The 20,271-nt window shown below is 48.2% G+C and overlaps 1 protein-coding gene across 1 annotated transcript in view; it reads right to left on the reverse strand.

Annotated features, from left to right (window-relative positions):
* Positions 1-1,265: 1,265 nt before the first annotated feature.
* Positions 1,266-20,271, reverse strand: part of LOC142502831 (putative helicase MOV-10) — a 91,822-nt gene continuing 72,816 nt past the window's right edge. Inside the window, exons 19-22 of the mRNA XM_075614387.1 lie at positions 16,495-16,620; positions 3,169-3,257; positions 2,201-2,322; positions 1,266-1,687 (exon numbers count right to left, since the gene is read on the reverse strand). Coding sequence (XP_075470502.1) covers positions 1,623-1,687; positions 2,201-2,322; positions 3,169-3,257; positions 16,495-16,620 — 402 coding nt within the window. The 3' untranslated portion in view covers positions 1,266-1,622. The remainder of the gene's footprint in view (positions 1,688-2,200; positions 2,323-3,168; positions 3,258-16,494; positions 16,621-20,271) is intronic.

A 20,271-nucleotide genomic window follows, 5' to 3' on the forward strand; every position in this document is an offset into this window, starting at 1 on the left:
AACCTGCCTTTTCTCTAAATGGGTCCAAGAATGCTCAAGTCAATTATTATTTACAGGGAGTTATAAGGTAATCAGCCTTATGAAAACTACTGTATACAATAAAAAGCTATTAGTTCACCCATTCCCTCCTAAGTACCATTTTGGTGAAAAGAAGAAATATATAAGATTGTAAATTTATTGTTGTGGAAATAAGAGAGCGTGATTGTCATTTCATAATCCCTAATTAAATACAAAATACACCACACAAATTGTAATGATAACCAAATTCAGAAGTAGGGTTACGTAAACTACTTTGCAAACAGAGAGCCTACAGGCCTCAATAACAATAATTAGGCGATATATATATATATATATATATATATATTTTTTTTTTACTTTTTACCAATCCTGCCCAAAGTGGTGTATAAAGTTTTTTTTTCTATTGTATCCAGTTTGAAAAATTACATTTTTTACAGGAAAAAGCCTGCACACAATGAGAATTATAATATACTGTAAATATATATATACCGATGCAGCCACCAGTATTAGATCGCTTGCCTTGGAAAATGTGAGGCAATCTCACTGTAAATGCCTCAGCATTTCTGTGAGATTCCTAAAGGCCCATTGGATTAACACAGCAGGGGGTCCCTGCAGTCCCATTCAAACTGAATAGGATAGCAGGGACTCCTGCTGTGTTAATCCGATGGGCCATTAGGAATCACACAGAAATGTTGAGGCATTTACTGTGAGATGCCTTAGTTTTTACCCAGGCAAGTGATCGGATACTGGTGGCTGCATCTGTATATAAATATATAAAACAGTATTTTCTATGAGATGAATAAGAACAAACAACATAGATCGTAAATGGAATGATGACCAGTTTCTGCCTTATCTTGGCTCAAAGATGATGTTGGATTTAGACATCAACTAGTGCATAGGGTACTGATGCAGGGACTTTAACTGCAGTTATCATTCATGTGTCTGTGTATAAGATTTTAATTCTTTAGAAACAAAGATCCGCAGGGGCAGCAATGCATGGGATTACTGGATGTAGTAGCAGCAATACCTCCTACTCTCTTTTTTTAACCCCTTTCTCCCCAATTAATTATGTGAGTGCGTGTGTATATATAAACAAATAGACAATACTGTTCTGTGGCTAACGAAATGCTTTTATTTGTGCGAGCTTTTGAGATACACTGATCTCTTCTTCCCGCGGTGTTACAATGGATAAAGCAAGAAAGGTTTAAGCTTGCTTTATCCATTGTAACACCGCCGGAAGAAGAGATCAGTGTATCTCGAAAGCTCTCAAAAATAAAAGCATTTCGTTAGCCACAGAATGGTATTGTCTATTCGCCTTTTGATGATTAAGCTCGGCTAAGGCTGCGCTTATAGTGCCCGTGACTACAGATCAAAATGATTATAGGTTTGAGAATCTGGAAAAGTAGCAATAATCTGTGCCTTCCCTGGCAAAGCAGAGAATGGGCAGAAATTAATGGAAGCCCCATCCTAATATACAGGCACGATAGGGTGTGTGTAGCTGGACCTTTCATCCACTACTTGGGGTTTAAAGTCCTGTAGAGAGATGCTGGCAGGGTGCATAGAGGATAGTGTGCAGAGGGCAGCAGGTTGTAGGTGAATGTGTCTCAGTGCTCATATCTCCAGCTTGGTTCAATCTGCTGCTGCACAACGCTCTCTCCATTCTCTTCACCTGGAAGGAACAGACCATATGCAGTGAGTTTACATAGCAAAAGGGGTATATGGCAAATTGTTTGTAACTACGGATTTTAAATCATAACAAAGAGCAAGTTATGCTGCCCTGTGACATTTATAGCTGCTACCTAATGCCAGTACCTGACACTCTTTAAAGACTGCACAAATTCATTCACACTATTACAGACACAGTAATATCAACACTGATATACTTACAGATACACTGATGTACAAAACACTGATTTTTACAGTAACACATTCAAAAACATATGCTGTTCCATTGTCAGTTTGCTATGCATCAGTTTAATGAAAGCCCCGACTATAAAACCTGTGCCAATACGTGGCTGGCCCCCCTGGCAGCGAAGGGGTTAATTCCACTGTAACTGCTGATGCTCCCAAGTTTAAGTTTCAGACATACATTTGCAAACGTATGGAGCTTAATCTTGAACTAGGAGCTACAGTAGGAGCTTTATCAACTTCAGCTGTTATAGGGCATGGTTCTCATGCTTACCAGGTGGTGGATTGTCAATATTAAGGCTGCTCAAAAGTTCTACAATATCACTCTCATCTATCATATCTTCTTCATAGCGGTAGCCTTTATAACCTCCTTTATCGGTGCAATACTTCAGAAACCTGGGAATATAAATACGGGAGCAGTCAGTTATTGTAGGATGATCCATGCTATAGTAGCCACATTGTGCCCCATGACCAAATGACTCAATGGGAAATTTAAGCAGAATACGGCCCGAGCAGTCTCTTCGGCAGATATTACATCTATCTATGTCTCAGAGACCCGAAAATAGATCGCAAGCTCTTGAGGTGCGAGATTTGGAATAAAGGTAACTGTTATTCATTTGAAGAAAACAAAGATGGTTGGAGTCTGCATTTGCTACCAATTCAAACCCACCAGGACCTATGGGCATTTAACAGAATCTACAGTACATTTGTCCCGAAAGCTTTACTCATCCTAAAAAAAATAATTTTATCTAAAACGAAGTAATTTTGCAGAGGAAAAAATAAATTGATTAGTTTATCTGTACAGTACCTAAAATGTTACATTTACATAGACAATGGGGTCCCTGTATTATATGCATATTGCGTATTACTTTGCTACTACTTCGTCTGTGTCAACCACTGATTTTGAGTGTGTCCATAGGAAGAATTGTATGATACACATAATATAATGTGATGTGTCAAATTCTACATCTATTGAAAAAGACCCGATTAACAAACTCCGTATTTCGGATGCACATGTTGGAAGAAAATGGTGCAGTGCATCAAAGTTCTGTACACTCCTCTTTGCCTTGAAACATGAAACACTCTATTTTTATGATCCTGTCGGCATAACATTTAAAAAGAGCTGAGAAAACGTATAGCTAATATCATACCAGTCGAACTAAGCTTTAAGAAAAATGTAACATCTCAATGTGCACAAAATACACAGCAAAATACAATAGGTCTATATCATCTCTTACTCACCGGGACCAGTTGGGATCCTTGTCAAGTATCACTGGGTTCCCCACCACAATTAGGAGGGCCTTAGCTCTTGTAATAGCCACGTTAAACCTCTACAGAATGAGACAAAGAAGGAAAAAATGTCAATGAGATTGAGTTTAGGTAGGGCTGAAGATCCCTGCTATGGTAGAGCTATCAGTGCAACTGTAACTGCTTGTACATCAATGTCTTTATTAATGCTGTTATAGGCAGAAAGAGTAGCATAGTGGTAATGGCTGTGAAGCTGGTGAACCAAGTTTGAATTCCAGTATAGTCACACTTCAACCTCTGGTCTTAACCTTTACAGTGCTTCAGCACTTCCATATCGTGTGATTGCTTTTCTATTTTAAATCAGGCTGGATGCTCCATTGGAGCGGTCAGTCTGATTTTCCCCTAAAAAATTAGTAAGTACCCATGGCGTACCTGGTACATCATTATGCACTATAATGGTTAAAGTACTTTAAACTACTGTGATACTGTCAATTGAAAAGTATATTAGGCAAGATTGCAAGACAGGTATACTGTAAGTACCGTATGTAAATGAGTAGTATGCCGGACTGTTTTGTATATGTCAGAAACATACCGGTAGTTTTTTTCTCTAGTGTGTTCGTGTGTCCCCTCTCCCTCTACATTTTATTCTGTTTATTTGAATAAACATTGCAATACATTGTAGACAATGTATATTTAACTGTGTGTAGCCATGTGTAAAATTGGTGTACATATCTCTTTCTCATGCTGGCAGTAAACCTGGTAAGTATGCAGGATTGCCAGTAGTCATCATGTAGGTTTGCCCTCACACCCTGGTGAGGTGTCATATGTCCCATAGAAAGTGACAACATGCTGTGTGTCCACGGTTAGTGACATCAGAGATGTGCCTGTTCCTAGGTGATATAAGACACAGCACTGTCTAAAGTTAGTGCTGTTCAGTTGGTGTTTTGACTCTGTTCAGGAGAGTCATGTGGAGGTCTGCAACAATGTTGCAGAGGCTGATGCAAGAGCTGTGACTGCGTGCAGCTCAGAGCAGACAGAGAGAAGCTGGTGAATCTTCCTTAGGGGAGAGGTGGAAGCAACTCCATTAGAAAAGGAGGAACCTTTCAAAGGGAAGCACTAATGACTATGAGTGGCTAAGCTGATAGCTGTGAGGGGCAGCTGGCCCACATCACCATGCCAATAAAGATGACCTTGTTCAAGTATACCTTGTGTGTAAGTGTGGAGTGATTACGCAGGGGGCTGCACCACAGAGGAGTTCCTCACCAGGACCATCCACAAGCGGACGCTGGGATCCTGATGAGGTGGAGGCGCTGCACTGGATCTAGGTAGGACTCAGCACACTACCTCAGCTGCCTGTCTGGGTTGGCAATCCCCACACACCATCATGCGGGAGACTCAGGAGTCCTGTTGCCAACAGGTGCACCACCAGACATCACACTGTAATGGGGACTGGTTAGACCACAGGGGCCAATATGAGATTGGGTGGGTCAGGCCAGGCCAGGCCAGAAAATCCGTTACATTTGGAGGCGCTGCTGAGATAAGTAGACCTGTCAACAGGACAGGCTTTTGCTAGGCACACTGGGAAACAGGGAGAAGTGTCTGCTGCCACTTTGTGCTGCGTTGGGATGGACCTAGGGGTAGTCAGGGGGCTGATGGAGTTTGTCAGTTCGCAGGGACGACCTAGGGGCCTGAAAGGAGTTGGGGGTTTGGAGCCGGGCTATAGCTGTCCTAGTCACCTTGAGGCAGTGCTAGTTGGTAGGATGCCTAAAGGGATAGCCTGTTAACATGGTCAGGAATCCTGGAGAGGGTCTGCGCTAGGCTGACCAAGAGAGGTAGACGCCCAAGTACTGCATGGAAGCCCCAGAGTACTCTAGCCCATTCCAGACCACTTACCGAAGGGAGCACAGACTGGGAGGAAGGAGATACAGCAGACACAGAGAGAGTGAGCCTAGCCTGAGGTAGTGCAACACGAGTCCAGCCTACATTAGGTACACAAGGTGGTGCATCAGGGCAATCTTTATTGTACCGGTGTGGTGGCTGCCCCGCAGAGAGGAGCTCCATGTACAATCAGGACAAACAAAAGATGAATACGGCGACCGTTGGAATGGAGCATCCGCACGGTGCGGATAGTCCAAAATGGCGGACGGAGGCTAATGGAGAGAGCGCACATGTTGTGTGCGCGGGTGAAGAGCATGCTACGAAAATGACTTTCACGAGCCTGCTGTGGAGTGGTGCCAAGGCTGTGGCCGTGCCGTTCTGGTCCTGCCTAGGGCCGCGGAGTATTACTCCGGATGATAGCGAGGAGGACATTGTCGTAATGTGTGGGGAGAATGGTGAATTTGCTTGCCAGTCTGCGTACAACACACAGAAAGCTACCTCTGTTGCTAAAGAGATTGGCGATGCAAATCAAAATGGCGGATCCCACTTCCTTGGGAGACCGCGTGGGCCGAGTGCAGAAAATTCTGCAAATGCAAAAGTTGCAGAGAGTTGGCCAGGAGTGGCGCCAACAGGAAAACCCCGCCCTGATGGGGAGTATGGCGCGAAAGCTGCAGCTGCGCCTTCTTGGACTATGACCAGCTCAGCCCCAGTGCTGGGTCACCCGATAAATCTATGGGACCTCCCCCTAATCTCAACCAGGGGGAGTGGTTTCCAATTATGCCCCGTGGGCATGAATCCAGCGGAGCAAGGAGCTGGTGAGCCGGCGGTGCTGTTACAGAAAGTAGTTCCTGCAAATGGTGCTGTATGCGGGAAAGAAAAGTATTTTGCAAGCAAGGCAGCTGCAAGAAATTGGCAGGGATTGGCGCCAAATAAGGAGTTACGCTCAGGGGGTAGTGGCGCGAAATCGGAGGCCGCGCCCCCCAGGACTGTGAAAAGTTCAGCCCCTGTGCCAGGGCATCCAATTAACTTGTGGGACCCTCCCCAAATATTCACCAGGGGGAGGGGTCTCTATCTCTGCCAGGCAAGACCCGAGTTGTCTGAGGGAGGAGCTGGATGTGAGCTTCCTGTCCCACAGTTGCGAGGAGCTGGTGAACAGGAGAGACCACTGTGCAAAGTGTCTCCCGTAACCAGCACTACCAAGAGCGAGATGGACATATATCCCTATTCATTGCCAGGAGGCTTCCTGGTAGTCAAGGCTGGGGACAAAGAGACATTGCGGTGCCTGTGCACGCAGTGCAGGTTACCCGGCGGAGAAGCTGGCACCACGGCAAGGTGTCCCCAATGTGGCATCCACTACCTAGGGGCCAGGCAGCCCTTCGTACCAGGGCAGACCGAGGAGGCGGGAGCGGACACAGCCATGCTGACGGCTGAAGCCCCGCGTGCGGCCTCCACCGAACCAGTTGATCCCGGAGAATGGAGGTCGCTCCTAATGAAAGCAACAGAGCCTAGAGAGAAAGGGGTCTACAACCCCGGTGAGAACCCAGAACCTCACCGTCGGTCCCTTGCGGAAGTGCCACTACTAGCGTCGGAGTCTGCTTCATCAGACGAGGAGCAGGCAAGCCCGACATTAGTGGTGATGCGCCTACCGGCGGACCACTACAGCGGTGCTGCAAAAGAACCAGCACTTACCTGTGTCGCAGCGGAGCGGAGTCTCGAGGTGCCGAGATCACCTGTGCAGAGACAACCGGAGCGGCGGAGTCCCACGGGCGTGGTGACTGGCGGAGTTGACGGCGGAGGAAGAACCACCCCGAGCCGACGGAGCGGTGAGACACATCCTTACCCTCCACAGGCGCCGGTGGTGGCAACGGCGGAGAAAGGCCTAGTCCAGGCCCGAGCGGAGCGGAGAGCAGAACCATCACATCCGGCGGCGGATGTCGTTGTGGAGGAAGAGATCCCGCATGGGGATCCATCTCAAGATGGTAGAGTTTCCGGTTCCGGCGATGACATCACTTCCGGCGGAGGTAGCGGAACGACCGGAGAGATGACAACAACGCTTCGGCGATCGGGCAGTGCTTCCCGATCACCTGTGTCAACAAAGAGCTGGCAGGCTGCGAGGAGAGCCGAGAAGGGTGAGGCTCAGCCAGCGGTGAGTCCTCGCAGTGATCCGAGACAATCCAAAGGTAGAGAGCGGGTTGGAACCCCGCGGATACCATTTGCCCGTCCTTACGCCCAAACCCATGCCCTAGATAAAGCCCCTGTCCCAGTCACCTTTTTCCGTGGGTCCACGTCCAGTTTGGGGATGTCGGGAGGGTCCCAGGGAACCGGTGAGGAACGGACTGGGGAGAGACTGACAAGTTACACATCCGACGATGGGTCAGTGGGTGGAGGATATTCGGGGGAGGCATCTGAGTCCAGTTGCAGACCTAGCGTGGCTATAGTAAAGTTGGGAGTAAGGCCAACGAGTGTGGGGTGGCCTAAGTCCCGATCTATTGGGACATCAGGAATGTCATCCAGCACTAATGATACTGTTAGTGTAAGGTGTAAGACTAAGAGCCTTGGGTCAAATCTTAAGTCAGGGATTGTGGGTTCCCTGGATGAGGATAGGGGATATGGCACTGAAGAGGAGGAAGGATCAAGGGAAGAAGGTTGGGATCCTGGCGGGTTAGACGGGAAGTTGTGTAGTCAAGAGGGGATAGTCTACATCTCCAGGAGATGCCTTAGGGAAATGTATGGGCCCGATCCTCTAAGTCCACTAGCATCCATGTAACACAAAATTATAAACAGCACTCACAATAGAGAGTAGATATATAATGCGGGGTGCCGTGGACAGGAGAGGACCCAAACCCTCTCAAACAGAATACACAATACTGAAATAGTCCAGCACTCCCTAAATGGAAAAATTTAAATCACTAGTATGCAACCAATAAGCAAATTTTAATGAAAACACAAATGAATCAAAAAACATGCAGCGTCACAAATATAGAACATAAACATATAGGTATAATCACATATAATGTGTGTGAAGGAAGGATATACAAGGGAGACAAGTTGTAAAAAAATGGGGATAGTGTATGGGTTGGGGTGGGGGCAAAACAGCACAAAAAAGGGGGAGGTTAAGTGGGTATATAGGGGGAGTGCAGGGGGCAACGTTTCGGGAATTAACCCTTCGTCAGGCCCGTTCCCCTATGTCCCAGAGGGACAAAGGGTACTTCCCTAGCCCCTAAACCCACAAGCACCTGTAAATGCCCAAAATAAAAGCAAGAAAAAACCTCCACTAATCCTGTGATATATAGTGGTGTCTAAGTCAAAAGATGCAATATCCCTGAACCTACTAACAATACAGTCCTCCACTAAACCTGGGTCAGATCTAAATTGTCAGAAGAAAGAGGCAAAAAAGGAGCAGTGTATCCAGCAACACCAGATTAAATGCAGGTCTAAGCGTTCAGATAATCAGTAAAGTAAATTAGCAACATGCAAACCGGTCAGCCCACAGGGATGTGCTCAAATGCGCCTGCTGCTATCACCAGTGAAAGTTTGTAGCTAGAAACCTTCACTGGTGATAGCAGCAGGCGCATTTGAGCACATCCCTCTGGGACATAAAGGAACGGGCCTGACGAAGGGTTAATTCCCGAAACGTTGCCCCCCTGTACTCCCCCTATATACCCACTTAACCCCCCCCTTTTTTGTGCTGTTTTGCCCCCACCCCAACTCATACACTATCCCCATTTTTTTACAACTTGTCTCCCTTGTATATCCTTCCTTCACACACATTATATGTGATTATACCTATCTGTTTATGTTCTATATTTGTGACGCTGCATGTTTTTTGATTCATTTGTGTTTTCATTAAAATTTACTTATTGGTTGCATACTAGTGATTTAAATTTTTCCATTTAGGGAGTGCTGGACTATTTCAGTATTGTCCACTAGCATCCATGCCAGAGTTATGGGCTGTTTGTGGGTGTCCAGTATGTCACCCAGAGTGTTACAGCATTGCTGATCTAAACCCAGTGGACCATGCTGTGCGTAGGCCACCGTAAGAGGGTATGGTAGTACCACTAATGGATACTCCATCAGGGAGTAATCCGGGTTGTTATCATCTAAAGTTAGGATGTATCTGTTATATGTTATGATGAAAAGATATGTACTGTAATGTGTATTGTTGTGTTTTGCAGTGCTACCTGAAGGAAGGTTCCGCAAATTTAGATCCCAGCCGGGTCGTTGGGTTCCACCAGGGGGAGAATGTAGCCATGTATAAAATTGGTGTACATATCTCTTTCTCATGCTGGCAGTAAACCTGGGAAGTATGCAGGATTGCCAGTAGTCATCATGGAGGTTTGCCCTCACACCCTGGTGAGGTGTCATATGTCCCATAGGAAGTGACAACATGCTGTGTGTCCACGGTTAGTGACATCAGAGATGTGCCGGTTCCTAGGTGATATAAGACACAGCACTGTCTAAAGTTAGTGCTGTTCAGTTGGTGTTTTGACTCTGTTCAGGAGAGTCATGTGGAGGTCTGCAACAATGTTGCAGAGGCTGATGCAAGAGCTGTGACTGCGTGCAGCTCAGAGCAGACAGAGAGAAGCTGGTGAATCTTCCTTAGGGGAGAGGTGGAAGCAACTCCATTAGAAAAGGAGGAACCTTTCAAAGGGAAGCACTAATGACTATGAGTGGCTAAGCTGATAGCTGTGAGGGGCAGCTGGCCCACATCACCATGCCAATAAAGATGACCTTGATCAAGTATACCCTCATGTGTAAGTGTGGAGTGATTACGCAGGGGGCTGCACCACAGAGGAGTTCCTCACCAGGACCATCCACAAGCGGACGCTGGGATCCTGATGAGGTGGAGGCGCTGCACTGGATCTAGGTAGGACTCAGCACACTACCTCAGCTGCCTGTCTGGGTTGGCAATCCCCACACACCATCATGCGGGAGACTCAGGAGTCCTGTTGCCAACAGGTGCACCACCAGACATCACACTGTAATGGGGACTGGTTAGACCACAGGGGCCAATATGAGATTGGGTGGGTCAGGCCAGGCCAGGCCAGAAAATCCGTTACATTTGGAGGCGCTGCTGAGATAAGTAGACCTGTCAACAGGACAGGCTTTTGCTAGGCACACTGGGAAACAGGGAGAAGTGTCTGCTGCCACTTTGTGCTGCGTTGGGATGGACCTAGGGGTAGTCAGGGGGCTGATGGAGTTTGTCAGTTCGCAGGGACGACCTAGGGGCCTGAAAGGAGTTGGGGGTTTGGAGCCGGGCTATAGCTGTCCTAGTCACCTTGAGGCAGTGCTAGTTGGTAGGATGCCTAAAGGGATAGCCTGTTAACATGGTCAGGAATCCTGGAGAGGGTCTGCGCTAGGCTGACCAAGAGAGGTAGACGCCCAAGTACTGCATGGAAGCCCCAGAGTACTCTAGCCCATTCCAGACCACTTACCGAAGGGAGCACAGACTGGGAGGAAGGAGATACAGCAGACACAGAGAGAGTGAGCCTAGCCTGAGGTAGTGCAACACGAGTCCAGCCTACATTAGGTACACAAGGTGGTGCATCAGGGCAATCTTTATTGTACCGGTGTGGTGGCTGCCCCGCAGAGAGGAGCTCCATGTACAATCAGGACAAACAAAAGATGAATACGGCGACCGTTGGAATGGAGCATCCGCACGGTGCGGATAGTCCAAAATGGCGGACGGAGGCTAATGGAGAGAGCGCACATGTTGTGTGCGCGGGTGAAGAGCATGCTACGAAAATGACTTTCACGAGCCTGCTGTGGAGTGGTGCCAAGGCTGTGGCCGTGCCGTTCTGGTCCTGCCTAGGGCCGCGGAGTATTACTCCGGATGATAGCGAGGAGGACATTGTCGTAATGTGTGGGGAGAATGGTGAATTTGCTTGCCAGTCTGCGTACAACACACAGAAAGCTACCTCTGTTGCTAAAGAGATTGGCGATGCAAATCAAAATGGCGGATCCCACTTCCTTGGGAGACCGCGTGGGCCGAGTGCAGAAAATTCTGCAAATGCAAAAGTTGCAGAGAGTTGGCCAGGAGTGGCGCCAACAGGAAAACCCCGCCCTGATGGGGAGTATGGCGCGAAAGCTGCAGCTGCGCCTTCTTGGACTATGACCAGCTCAGCCCCAGTGCTGGGTCACCCGATAAATCTATGGGACCTCCCCCTAATCTCAACCAGGGGGAGTGGTTTCCAATTATGCCCCGTGGGCATGAATCCAGCGGAGCAAGGAGCTGGTGAGCCGGCGGTGCTGTTACAGAAAGTAGTTCCTGCAAATGGTGCTGTATGCGGGAAAGAAAAGTATTTTGCAAGCAAGGCAGCTGCAAGAAATTGGCAGGGATTGGCGCCAAATAAGGAGTTACGCTCAGGGGGTAGTGGCGCGAAATCGGAGGCCGCGCCCCCCAGGACTGTGAAAAGTTCAGCCCCTGTGCCAGGGCATCCAATTAACTTGTGGGACCCTCCCCAAATATTCACCAGGGGGAGGGGTCTCTATCTCTGCCAGGCAAGACCCGAGTTGTCTGAGGGAGGAGCTGGATGTGAGCTTCCTGTCCCACAGTTGCGAGGAGCTGGTGAACAGGAGAGACCACTGTGCAAAGTGTCTCCCGTAACCAGCACTACCAAGAGCGAGATGGACATATATCCCTATTCATTGCCAGGAGGCTTCCTGGTAGTCAAGGCTGGGGACAAAGAGACATTGCGGTGCCTGTGCACGCAGTGCAGGTTACCCGGCGGAGAAGCTGGCACCACGGCAAGGTGTCCCCAATGTGGCATCCACTACCTAGGGGCCAGGCAGCCCTTCGTACCAGGGCAGACCGAGGAGGCGGGAGCGGACACAGCCATGCTGACGGCTGAAGCCCCGCGTGCGGCCTCCACCGAACCAGTTGATCCCGGAGAATGGAGGTCGCTCCTAATGAAAGCAACAGAGCCTAGAGAGAAAGGGGTCTACAACCCCGGTGAGAACCCAGAACCTCACCGTCGGTCCCTTGCGGAAGTGCCACTACTAGCGTCGGAGTCTGCTTCATCAGACGAGGAGCAGGCAAGCCCGACATCAGTGGTGATGCGCCTACCGGCGGACCACTACAGCGGTGCTGCAAAAGAACCAGCACTTACCTGTGTCGCAGCGGAGCGGAGTCTCGAGGTGCCGAGATCACCTGTGCAGAGACAACCGGAGCGGCGGAGTCCCACGGGCGTGGTGACTGGCGGAGTTGACGGCGGAGGAAGAACCACCCCGAGCCGACGGAGCGGTGAGACACATCCTTACCCTCCACAGGCGCCGGTGGTGGCAACGGCGGAGAAAGGCCTAGTCCAGGCCCGAGCGGAGCGGAGAGCAGAACCATCACATCCGGCGGCGGATGTCGTTGTGGAGGAAGAGATCCCGCATGGGGATCCATCTCAAGATGGTAGAGTTTCCGGTTCCGGCGATGACATCACTTCCGGCGGAGGTAGCGGAACGACCGGAGAGATGACAACAACGCTTCGGCGATCGGGCAGTGCTTCCCGATCACCTGTGTCAACAAAGAGCTGGCAGGCTGCGAGGAGAGCCGAGAAGGGTGAGGCTCAGCCAGCGGTGAGTCCTCGCAGTGATCCGAGACAATCCAAAGGTAGAGAGCGGGTTGGAACCCCGCGGATACCATTTGCCCGTCCTTACGCCCAAACCCATGCCCTAGATAAAGCCCCTGTCCCAGTCACCTTTTTCCGTGGGTCCACGTCCAGTTTGGGGATGTCGGGAGGGTCCCAGGGAACCGGTGAGGAACGGACTGGGGAGAGACTGACAAGTTACACATCCGACGATGGGTCAGTGGGTGGAGGATATTCGGGGGAGGCATCTGAGTCCAGTTGCAGACCTAGCGTGGCTATAGTAAAGTTGGGAGTAAGGCCAACGAGTGTGGGGTGGCCTAAGTCCCGATCTATTGGGACATCAGGAATGTCATCCAGCACTAATGATACTGTTAGTGTAAGGTGTAAGACTAAGAGCCTTGGGTCAAATCTTAAGTCAGGGATTGTGGGTTCCCTGGATGAGGATAGGGGATATGGCACTGAAGAGGAGGAAGGATCAAGGGAAGAAGGTTGGGATCCTGGCGGGTTAGACGGGAAGTTGTGTAGTCAAGAGGGGATAGTCTACATCTCCAGGAGATGCCTTAGGGAAATGTATGGGCCCGATCCTCTAAGTCCACTAGCATCCATGTAACACAAAATTATAAACAGCACTCACAATAGAGAGTAGATATATAATGCGGGGTGCCGTGGACAGGAGAGGACCCAAACCCTCTCAAACAGAATACACAATACTGAAATAGTCCAGCACTCCCTAAATGGAAAAATTTAAATCACTAGTATGCAACCAATAAGCAAATTTTAATGAAAACACAAATGAATCAAAAAACATGCAGCGTCACAAATATAGAACATAAACATATAGGTATAATCACATATAATGTGTGTGAAGGAAGGATATACAAGGGAGACAAGTTGTAAAAAAATGGGGATAGTGTATGGGTTGGGGTGGGGGCAAAACAGCACAAAAAAGGGGGAGGTTAAGTGGGTATATAGGGGGAGTGCAGGGGGCAACGTTTCGGGAATTAACCCTTCGTCAGGCCCGTTCCCCTATGTCCCAGAGGGACAAAGGGTACTTCCCTAGCCCCTAAACCCACAAGCACCTGTAAATGCCCAAAATAAAAGCAAGAAAAAACCTCCACTAATCCTGTGATATATAGTGGTGTCTAAGTCAAAAGATGCAATATCCCTGAACCTACTAACAATACAGTCCTCCACTAAACCTGGGTCAGATCTAAATTGTCAGAAGAAAGAGGCAAAAAAGGAGCAGTGTATCCAGCAACACCAGATTAAATGCAGGTCTAAGCGTTCAGATAATCAGTAAAGTAAATTAGCAACATGCAAACCGGTCAGCCCACAGGGATGTGCTCAAATGCGCCTGCTGCTATCACCAGTGAAAGTTTGTAGCTAGAAACCTTCACTGGTGATAGCAGCAGGCGCATTTGAGCACATCCCTCTGGGACATAAAGGAACGGGCCTGACGAAGGGTTAATTCCCGAAACGTTGCCCCCCTGTACTCCCCCTATATACCCACTTAACCCCCCCCCTTTTTTGTGCTGTTTTGCCCCCACCCCAACTCATACACTATCCCCATTTTTTTACAACTTGTCTCCCTTGTATATCCTTCCTTCACACACATTATATGTGATTATACCTATCTGTTTATGTTCTATATTTGTGACGCTGCATGTTTTTTGATTCATTTGTGTTTTCATTAAAATTTACTTATTGGTTGCATACTAGTGATTTAAATTTTTCCATTTAGGGAGTGCTGGACTATTTCAGTATTGTCCACTAGCATCCATGCCAGAGTTATGGGCTGTTTGTGGGTGTCCAGTATGTCACCCAGAGTGTTACAGCATTGCTGATCTAAACCCAGTGGACCATGCTGTGCGTAGGCCACCGTAAGAGGGTATGGTAGTACCACTAATGGATACTCCATCAGGGAGTAATCCGGGTTGTTATCATCTAAAGTTAGGATGTATCTGTTATATGTTATGATGAAAAGATATGTACTGTAATGTGTATTGTTGTGTTTTGCAGTGCTACCTGAAGGAAGGTTCCGCAAATTTAGATCCCAGCCGGGTCGTTGGGTTCCACCAGGGGGAGAATGTAGCCATGTATAAAATTGGTGTACATATCTCTTTCTCATGCTGGCAGTAAACCTGGGAAGTATGCAGGATTGCCAGTAGTCATCATGGAGGTTTGCCCTCACACCCTGGTGAGGTGTCATATGTCCCATAGGAAGTGACAACATGCTGTGTGTCCACGGTTAGTGACATCAGAGATGTGCCGGTTCCTAGGTGATATAAGACACAGCACTGTCTAAAGTTAGTGCTGTTCAGTTGGTGTTTTGACTCTGTTCAGGAGAGTCATGTGGAGGTCTGCAACAATGTTGCAGAGGCTGATGCAAGAGCTGTGACTGCGTGCAGCTCAGAGCAGACAGAGAGAAGCTGGTGAATCTTCCTTAGGGGAGAGGTGGAAGCAACTCCATTAGAAAAGGAGGAACCTTTCAAAGGGAAGCACTAATGACTATGAGTGGCTAAGCTGATAGCTGTGAGGGGCAGCTGGCCCACATCACCATGCCAATAAAGATGACCTTGATCAAGTATACCCTCATGTGTAAGTGTGGAGTGATTACGCAGGGGGCTGCACCACAGAGGAGTTCCTCACCAGGACCATCCACAAGCGGACGCTGGGATCCTGATGAGGTGGAGGCGCTGCACTGGATCTAGGTAGGACTCAGCACACTACCTCAGCTGCCTGTCTGGGTTGGCAATCCCCACACACCATCATGCGGGAGACTCAGGAGTCCTGTTGCCAACAGGTGCACCACCAGACATCACACTGTAATGGGGACTGGTTAGACCACAGGGGCCAATATGAGATTGGGTGGGTCAGGCCAGGCCAGAAAATCCGTTACATGTGTAAACATTAGTTTGGTTTCCATTTGTTTATTTGTTGGGAAATAAATAGATTTGATATAGAGTAAGTACCTGCTCAGGTAATCTGTGACACTTTATTCAAAAGAAAACATAGTATGGGGAATTTTAAGAAGCCGTTCATTCTGTTTACAATTTGTGCTGTCCTATTTCTTCTTTTCTACAGACTTGGATAAACCTGGCTGTTTGGTAGAAAACTCTAGTAAAAAGTCCCAAACTTACCATTTAAAATCACATCACCTTCCCTCCCAGATCAGCAACACCGCCTGCTGCAGAGCAGGTACCACCCATTATCTACAGTACATATAAATAGACCACCTCTCCCAGTAGTACTGTACCATAGTGTGCTAAAGAGAGTGATGTTTAAAGTCAGGTCTCCTTGTGACCATGGGCAAGTCACTATCTCCCTGTGAGAAAAATTTTATGCTAAGATTTTTTGGACATGGGTCTCATTTTACCTGCATAATGCTACATGCTGTGTGTGTGTGTGTGTGTGTGTGTGTGTATATATATATATATATATATATATGTGTGTGTATATATATATATATATATATATGTATATATGTATATATGTGTATATATATATGTGTGTGTGTGTGTATATATATATATGTGTGTGTGTGTGTGTGTGTGTGTGTGTGTGTGTGTGTGTGTGTGTGTGTGTGTGTGTGTGTGTGTGTGTGTGTGTGTGTGTGTGTGTGTGTGTGTATACGGTCAACACTATAAAAGAATAATAATTATTATTATAATGAAACGTTCTAGTAGCTGTATTGACCTTAGGAGAAATGCAGATTACATCACAGTTTAGGCTATATTTTAATGGTTCAACAAGAGAGAGTAGTAAAACAACCAAGTTACTATCTATACACTACCTGCCCACTGTAGTACTACTACAGTGCCTTATTATTGGCACTTCATTATTGCTATTCACGCTGCACTCTCACCTTAGGGTTCTTCAAGAAACCAAGACTAAAGTCTTCATCAATCTTGACATAATCCTGGGAGCTTCGCACAGTGGATATGAGAATAACCTTTCGCTCCTGGCCTTGGAATTCCTCCACGGACCCAACCTGTGAGATACAAAGGATAGAAACAGTGGAAAAGGCAGTACTCGAACCAAATGCATATAGCACGTGTGATGGTTTCCCCAGTTAATACAACATATAACCATAACACATGCAATGGCTATGTTGGAGCAGAATATTATATTACAGTATATACCAGAATACAACACCTGAGAAATCAATGAAGCCTGCTATATCTGTATTTAAAATGTCGTCACCAGTTATTTAGACTAGAGGTAACTCTGAAAGGCAAGCTCAGAAATGCAATAGGTACACTTGTGACAAAAAAAAGTTTAATGGGTTAACGTTTCAGTTCGCAGGACAAACACTGGTAAAGCACCATTTTAATGAATCAGACCATGTCCGCCCCCCCCCCCCCCAACCGTACCCCCCCCCCCCGTCTTGGATTAAGTTACACTAAAAACAGTGAGGCCGAATCTACATCTGTTGGGGCTTGGTTGGGGGGGTGGAGGTTATAGAGCTCCGTGTAATAATTTGCGAATTCTTGGGCAATTTCTTTGTCTATATAGGTAGTGCGGCCTCCCTTAGTGCGGATTCTCGTGATTTGGACTCTTGCTTTTATGCCCCGTAGTTTTGATGCTAGAAGTCCATCTGAGCGCTCTCTCCACTTCTTCTAATTGGGATTGTTTAAGCTCAGTTCTTGCTTTGTCAAGTGTTCTGAGTAGTTTTTTGGAGGGGGCCTTTTTGTGGTGTTGTTGTTCGAGGGTAATTATTTTATCAGTTAGCGCCTTTTGTCTTTTTAGTTTAGATTTTTTCTTGTAAGATGCCAATGAGATTAGGTCGCCTCTGATTATTGCTTTGTGGGCTTCCCACAGCGTTGACGCTGCGGGGACTGACCCTTTATTTAATTAATAAAATGAGGTTAGTTTGTGCCGGATTGTATCTACAATTTGCGGGTCGTTAAGTAGGGAATCATTTAGTTTCCAATTATAGAAGGTGTTCTTTACAAAAGGGAGAGAGAGGGTCAAATCGACCGGGGCATGGTCGGACCACGTAATCGGCCCTATATTGGACTGGGAGGACGCCTGGAGAACATTCATGGAACCTAGTAAGTAATCGATCTGCGAGTAAGACTGATGTGGGGCCGAGAAGAATGTGTAGTCCCTCTGGCCCACGTGCTGGGCCCTCCAAATATCCGTAAGGGAGAAATTCTGCAGGATGTCCCTAAACCTTTTTGCCTTTTGCTGGGTCTGGGATGTGTGTTCAGCAGAAGGCAAGGAGGATTTGTCCTGCTCTGGTGACAGTACCATATTGAAGTCCCCGACTACCAACAGTGAGGCGAGCACAGATTGGTCCAGGGGTTCCAAGAGGCCCTGAATAAATTGTGCTTGATTTTCGTTGGGTGCGTAGATATTAATTATGGAAATGGGGTTTCCAGATAGGGATCCTTGTAAGAGTAGGTAGCGTCCCTCTGGGTCTCGGGATATATTGGTGGGGACAAATGGTACGCTATTCTTTATTAGAATGGCTACTCCCCTTTTCTTTACGGGGGAGGAGGCGTAGAAGGCCTGGGGAAAGGCCTGTTTGAATGTGTTGGGGGGGTCATTAGAGTTAAAATGGGTCTCTTGTATACAGATAATATCGCTCTTGGTTTTTTTGAGTTCCTGTAGCGCTAACTTGCGTTTCCTGACTGAGTTGAGGCCCTTAACATTGAGGGAGGTAATTTTAATTGACGACATTATAGGGGCATTTTTCTCCCAGGGTTGTGGGGCCTGGGTCCCGTATTTTTCCCATGACGGGGGAGGGCTGTTTTTTTGTTAGGGGAGGGGTTGGCGGGTTTGTTATCTGTTCTATGGACCATTGTGCTGCGGAGAGCTAGAGAGGGGTGGGGTGGGGGGGGGGGGTGGGCAGGACCGGGTGGGGGGGGCACACACATAAGGAGTGAAAGAGGTGGGCTTTCAGAGAGCCCAATTGTTTTTCCCTTTGGCACCTTTGTGTCAAGGAGTTGGGGATTAAGTCCCCTGGAGATCCGTCCGGAGCGCCAATCGCGGGGCACTTCCAGGTTGGGAGGTCCGACACCCTCCCTATTTAGTTTAACTGGGGGGGTGGGGGCGGGTTGGGCTCGAGAGAGAGAGCAACTTGTGTTCCCAACTGTGGAGTAACTTTGGGGGGGGGAGTGGGGGGGGTAAGGGGGTGGGTGGAGGTAGTGCCATTTCTTAGTGACCATTCTTATTTGGCTATCTGGTTTACAACTTATTGAACTGCATTTTTGCATAAGCATATTTAAAACAACATCTGTGTATTGCGACAATGATGCCGCTCTGGGGAGGGGGGGGGGATTGGGGGGAGGCGGGGTTGGGGGGGGGGGTTGGGGTGAGAGGGGGGGGGTTGGGGGGAGTTGGAGGGGGGGGCAGGGGGGGAGGGGTGGTTGGGGGGGAGGGCAGGGGGGCGGGGGGCAGGGGGGGTTTAGTGGAGATAATGCCATTTCTTTGTGGCCATTCTCGTTTCTCGGCTATTCGGTTTACAACTTATTGAGCTGTATTTTTTGCACAAACCTATTTAAAACATTTATCAATATTGTGGTCAGTGACCTTGATGCCGCACTGGGGGGGGTGGGGGAGTTGGGGGGGCGGGTGCAGAGGGTTGGCGGTTGTTTGCAATCGATCTTAATTCCCGACATTGTGTCTTACAACATATTAGCCTGCATTTTTGTACAAGTAGGTTCAAAACAATTGTCCTCATCTGTGTTTTACAACATCAAGGCAACCTGGCGGGGGGGGGGGGAGGGAATGGGGGGGGAGGGCTTCATGGGGATCTGTCAACAGTATGAATAATAGTGGCCAGCAGGTGGTGCTTTTCTATCACCTTTGTTGCAATTCTTATTTAGTTCAGGATATCAGTACCGCGCATGAACCTGTGGTTATGCACAGGGCATTTCCACCCTTTGTCCTCATCATCAACAAGCCTCTCACACGTTAAAACCATTAGTCTGTTATAACTCGGCCCCGGCGTCTATTCCCGGTGTCGGGTTCGGTTTAGACAGAATCAGGGGGATTTCGGACGGGAGGGGGGCGAGAAGGGGGGGGGATGCTTATGGTGGTCTTACATTTATAGCCGGGCGATACTTTACTGGCAGCCTCGTAACAATATGCGCAGGGTACCCGTATAGCGTTTGGAGTCCTGGGCATGCAAAGAACGTTTCAAAACATTGATATCATTGTCATCAAGCATTTTCCCCCTCCTAATTGTGCCAGGTAAGCGAACGGCCTTTAGAGCAGGTAGTTGCTATCGGCGCAAGGGACAGCTCAAACAGAGTTAGGTGGCTCTTGCGGTTGGGTTATTCTACCTCTTTTGTGACACCATTTGGTCCCCAAAAGGGCAGTGTAGTGGATCACTGGGGGCTCAGGCGTCTGCTTAGGCAGACTCAGGGAGCTGTTGTAATCGGAGTGGGGGGGGGAAGAGGTGGAGGGGGAGGGGGGGGGAGGGGGGGAAGGGTGGCTGGGGGGGGGGGGGGCGGGAGAAGGGGGTTTGAGAGGGGGGGAGGGCACTCGCAGGGCACAATCTTATTCAAGTAGAATGGTGGGGGTTTGCTGAATTGAGGGAGGATAGTACCCGATGGGAGAGGCCTCTACCTGGCGGAGGAGGGGGGGGGGTTCAGTTTCTACGACCTGATTTCCGTGATTGTCAGCGGGGGGC

Source organism: Ascaphus truei, chromosome 9 (genome assembly GCF_040206685.1).
Source record: "Ascaphus truei isolate aAscTru1 chromosome 9, aAscTru1.hap1, whole genome shotgun sequence".
Lineage (NCBI taxonomy): Eukaryota > Metazoa > Chordata > Amphibia > Anura > Ascaphidae > Ascaphus > Ascaphus truei.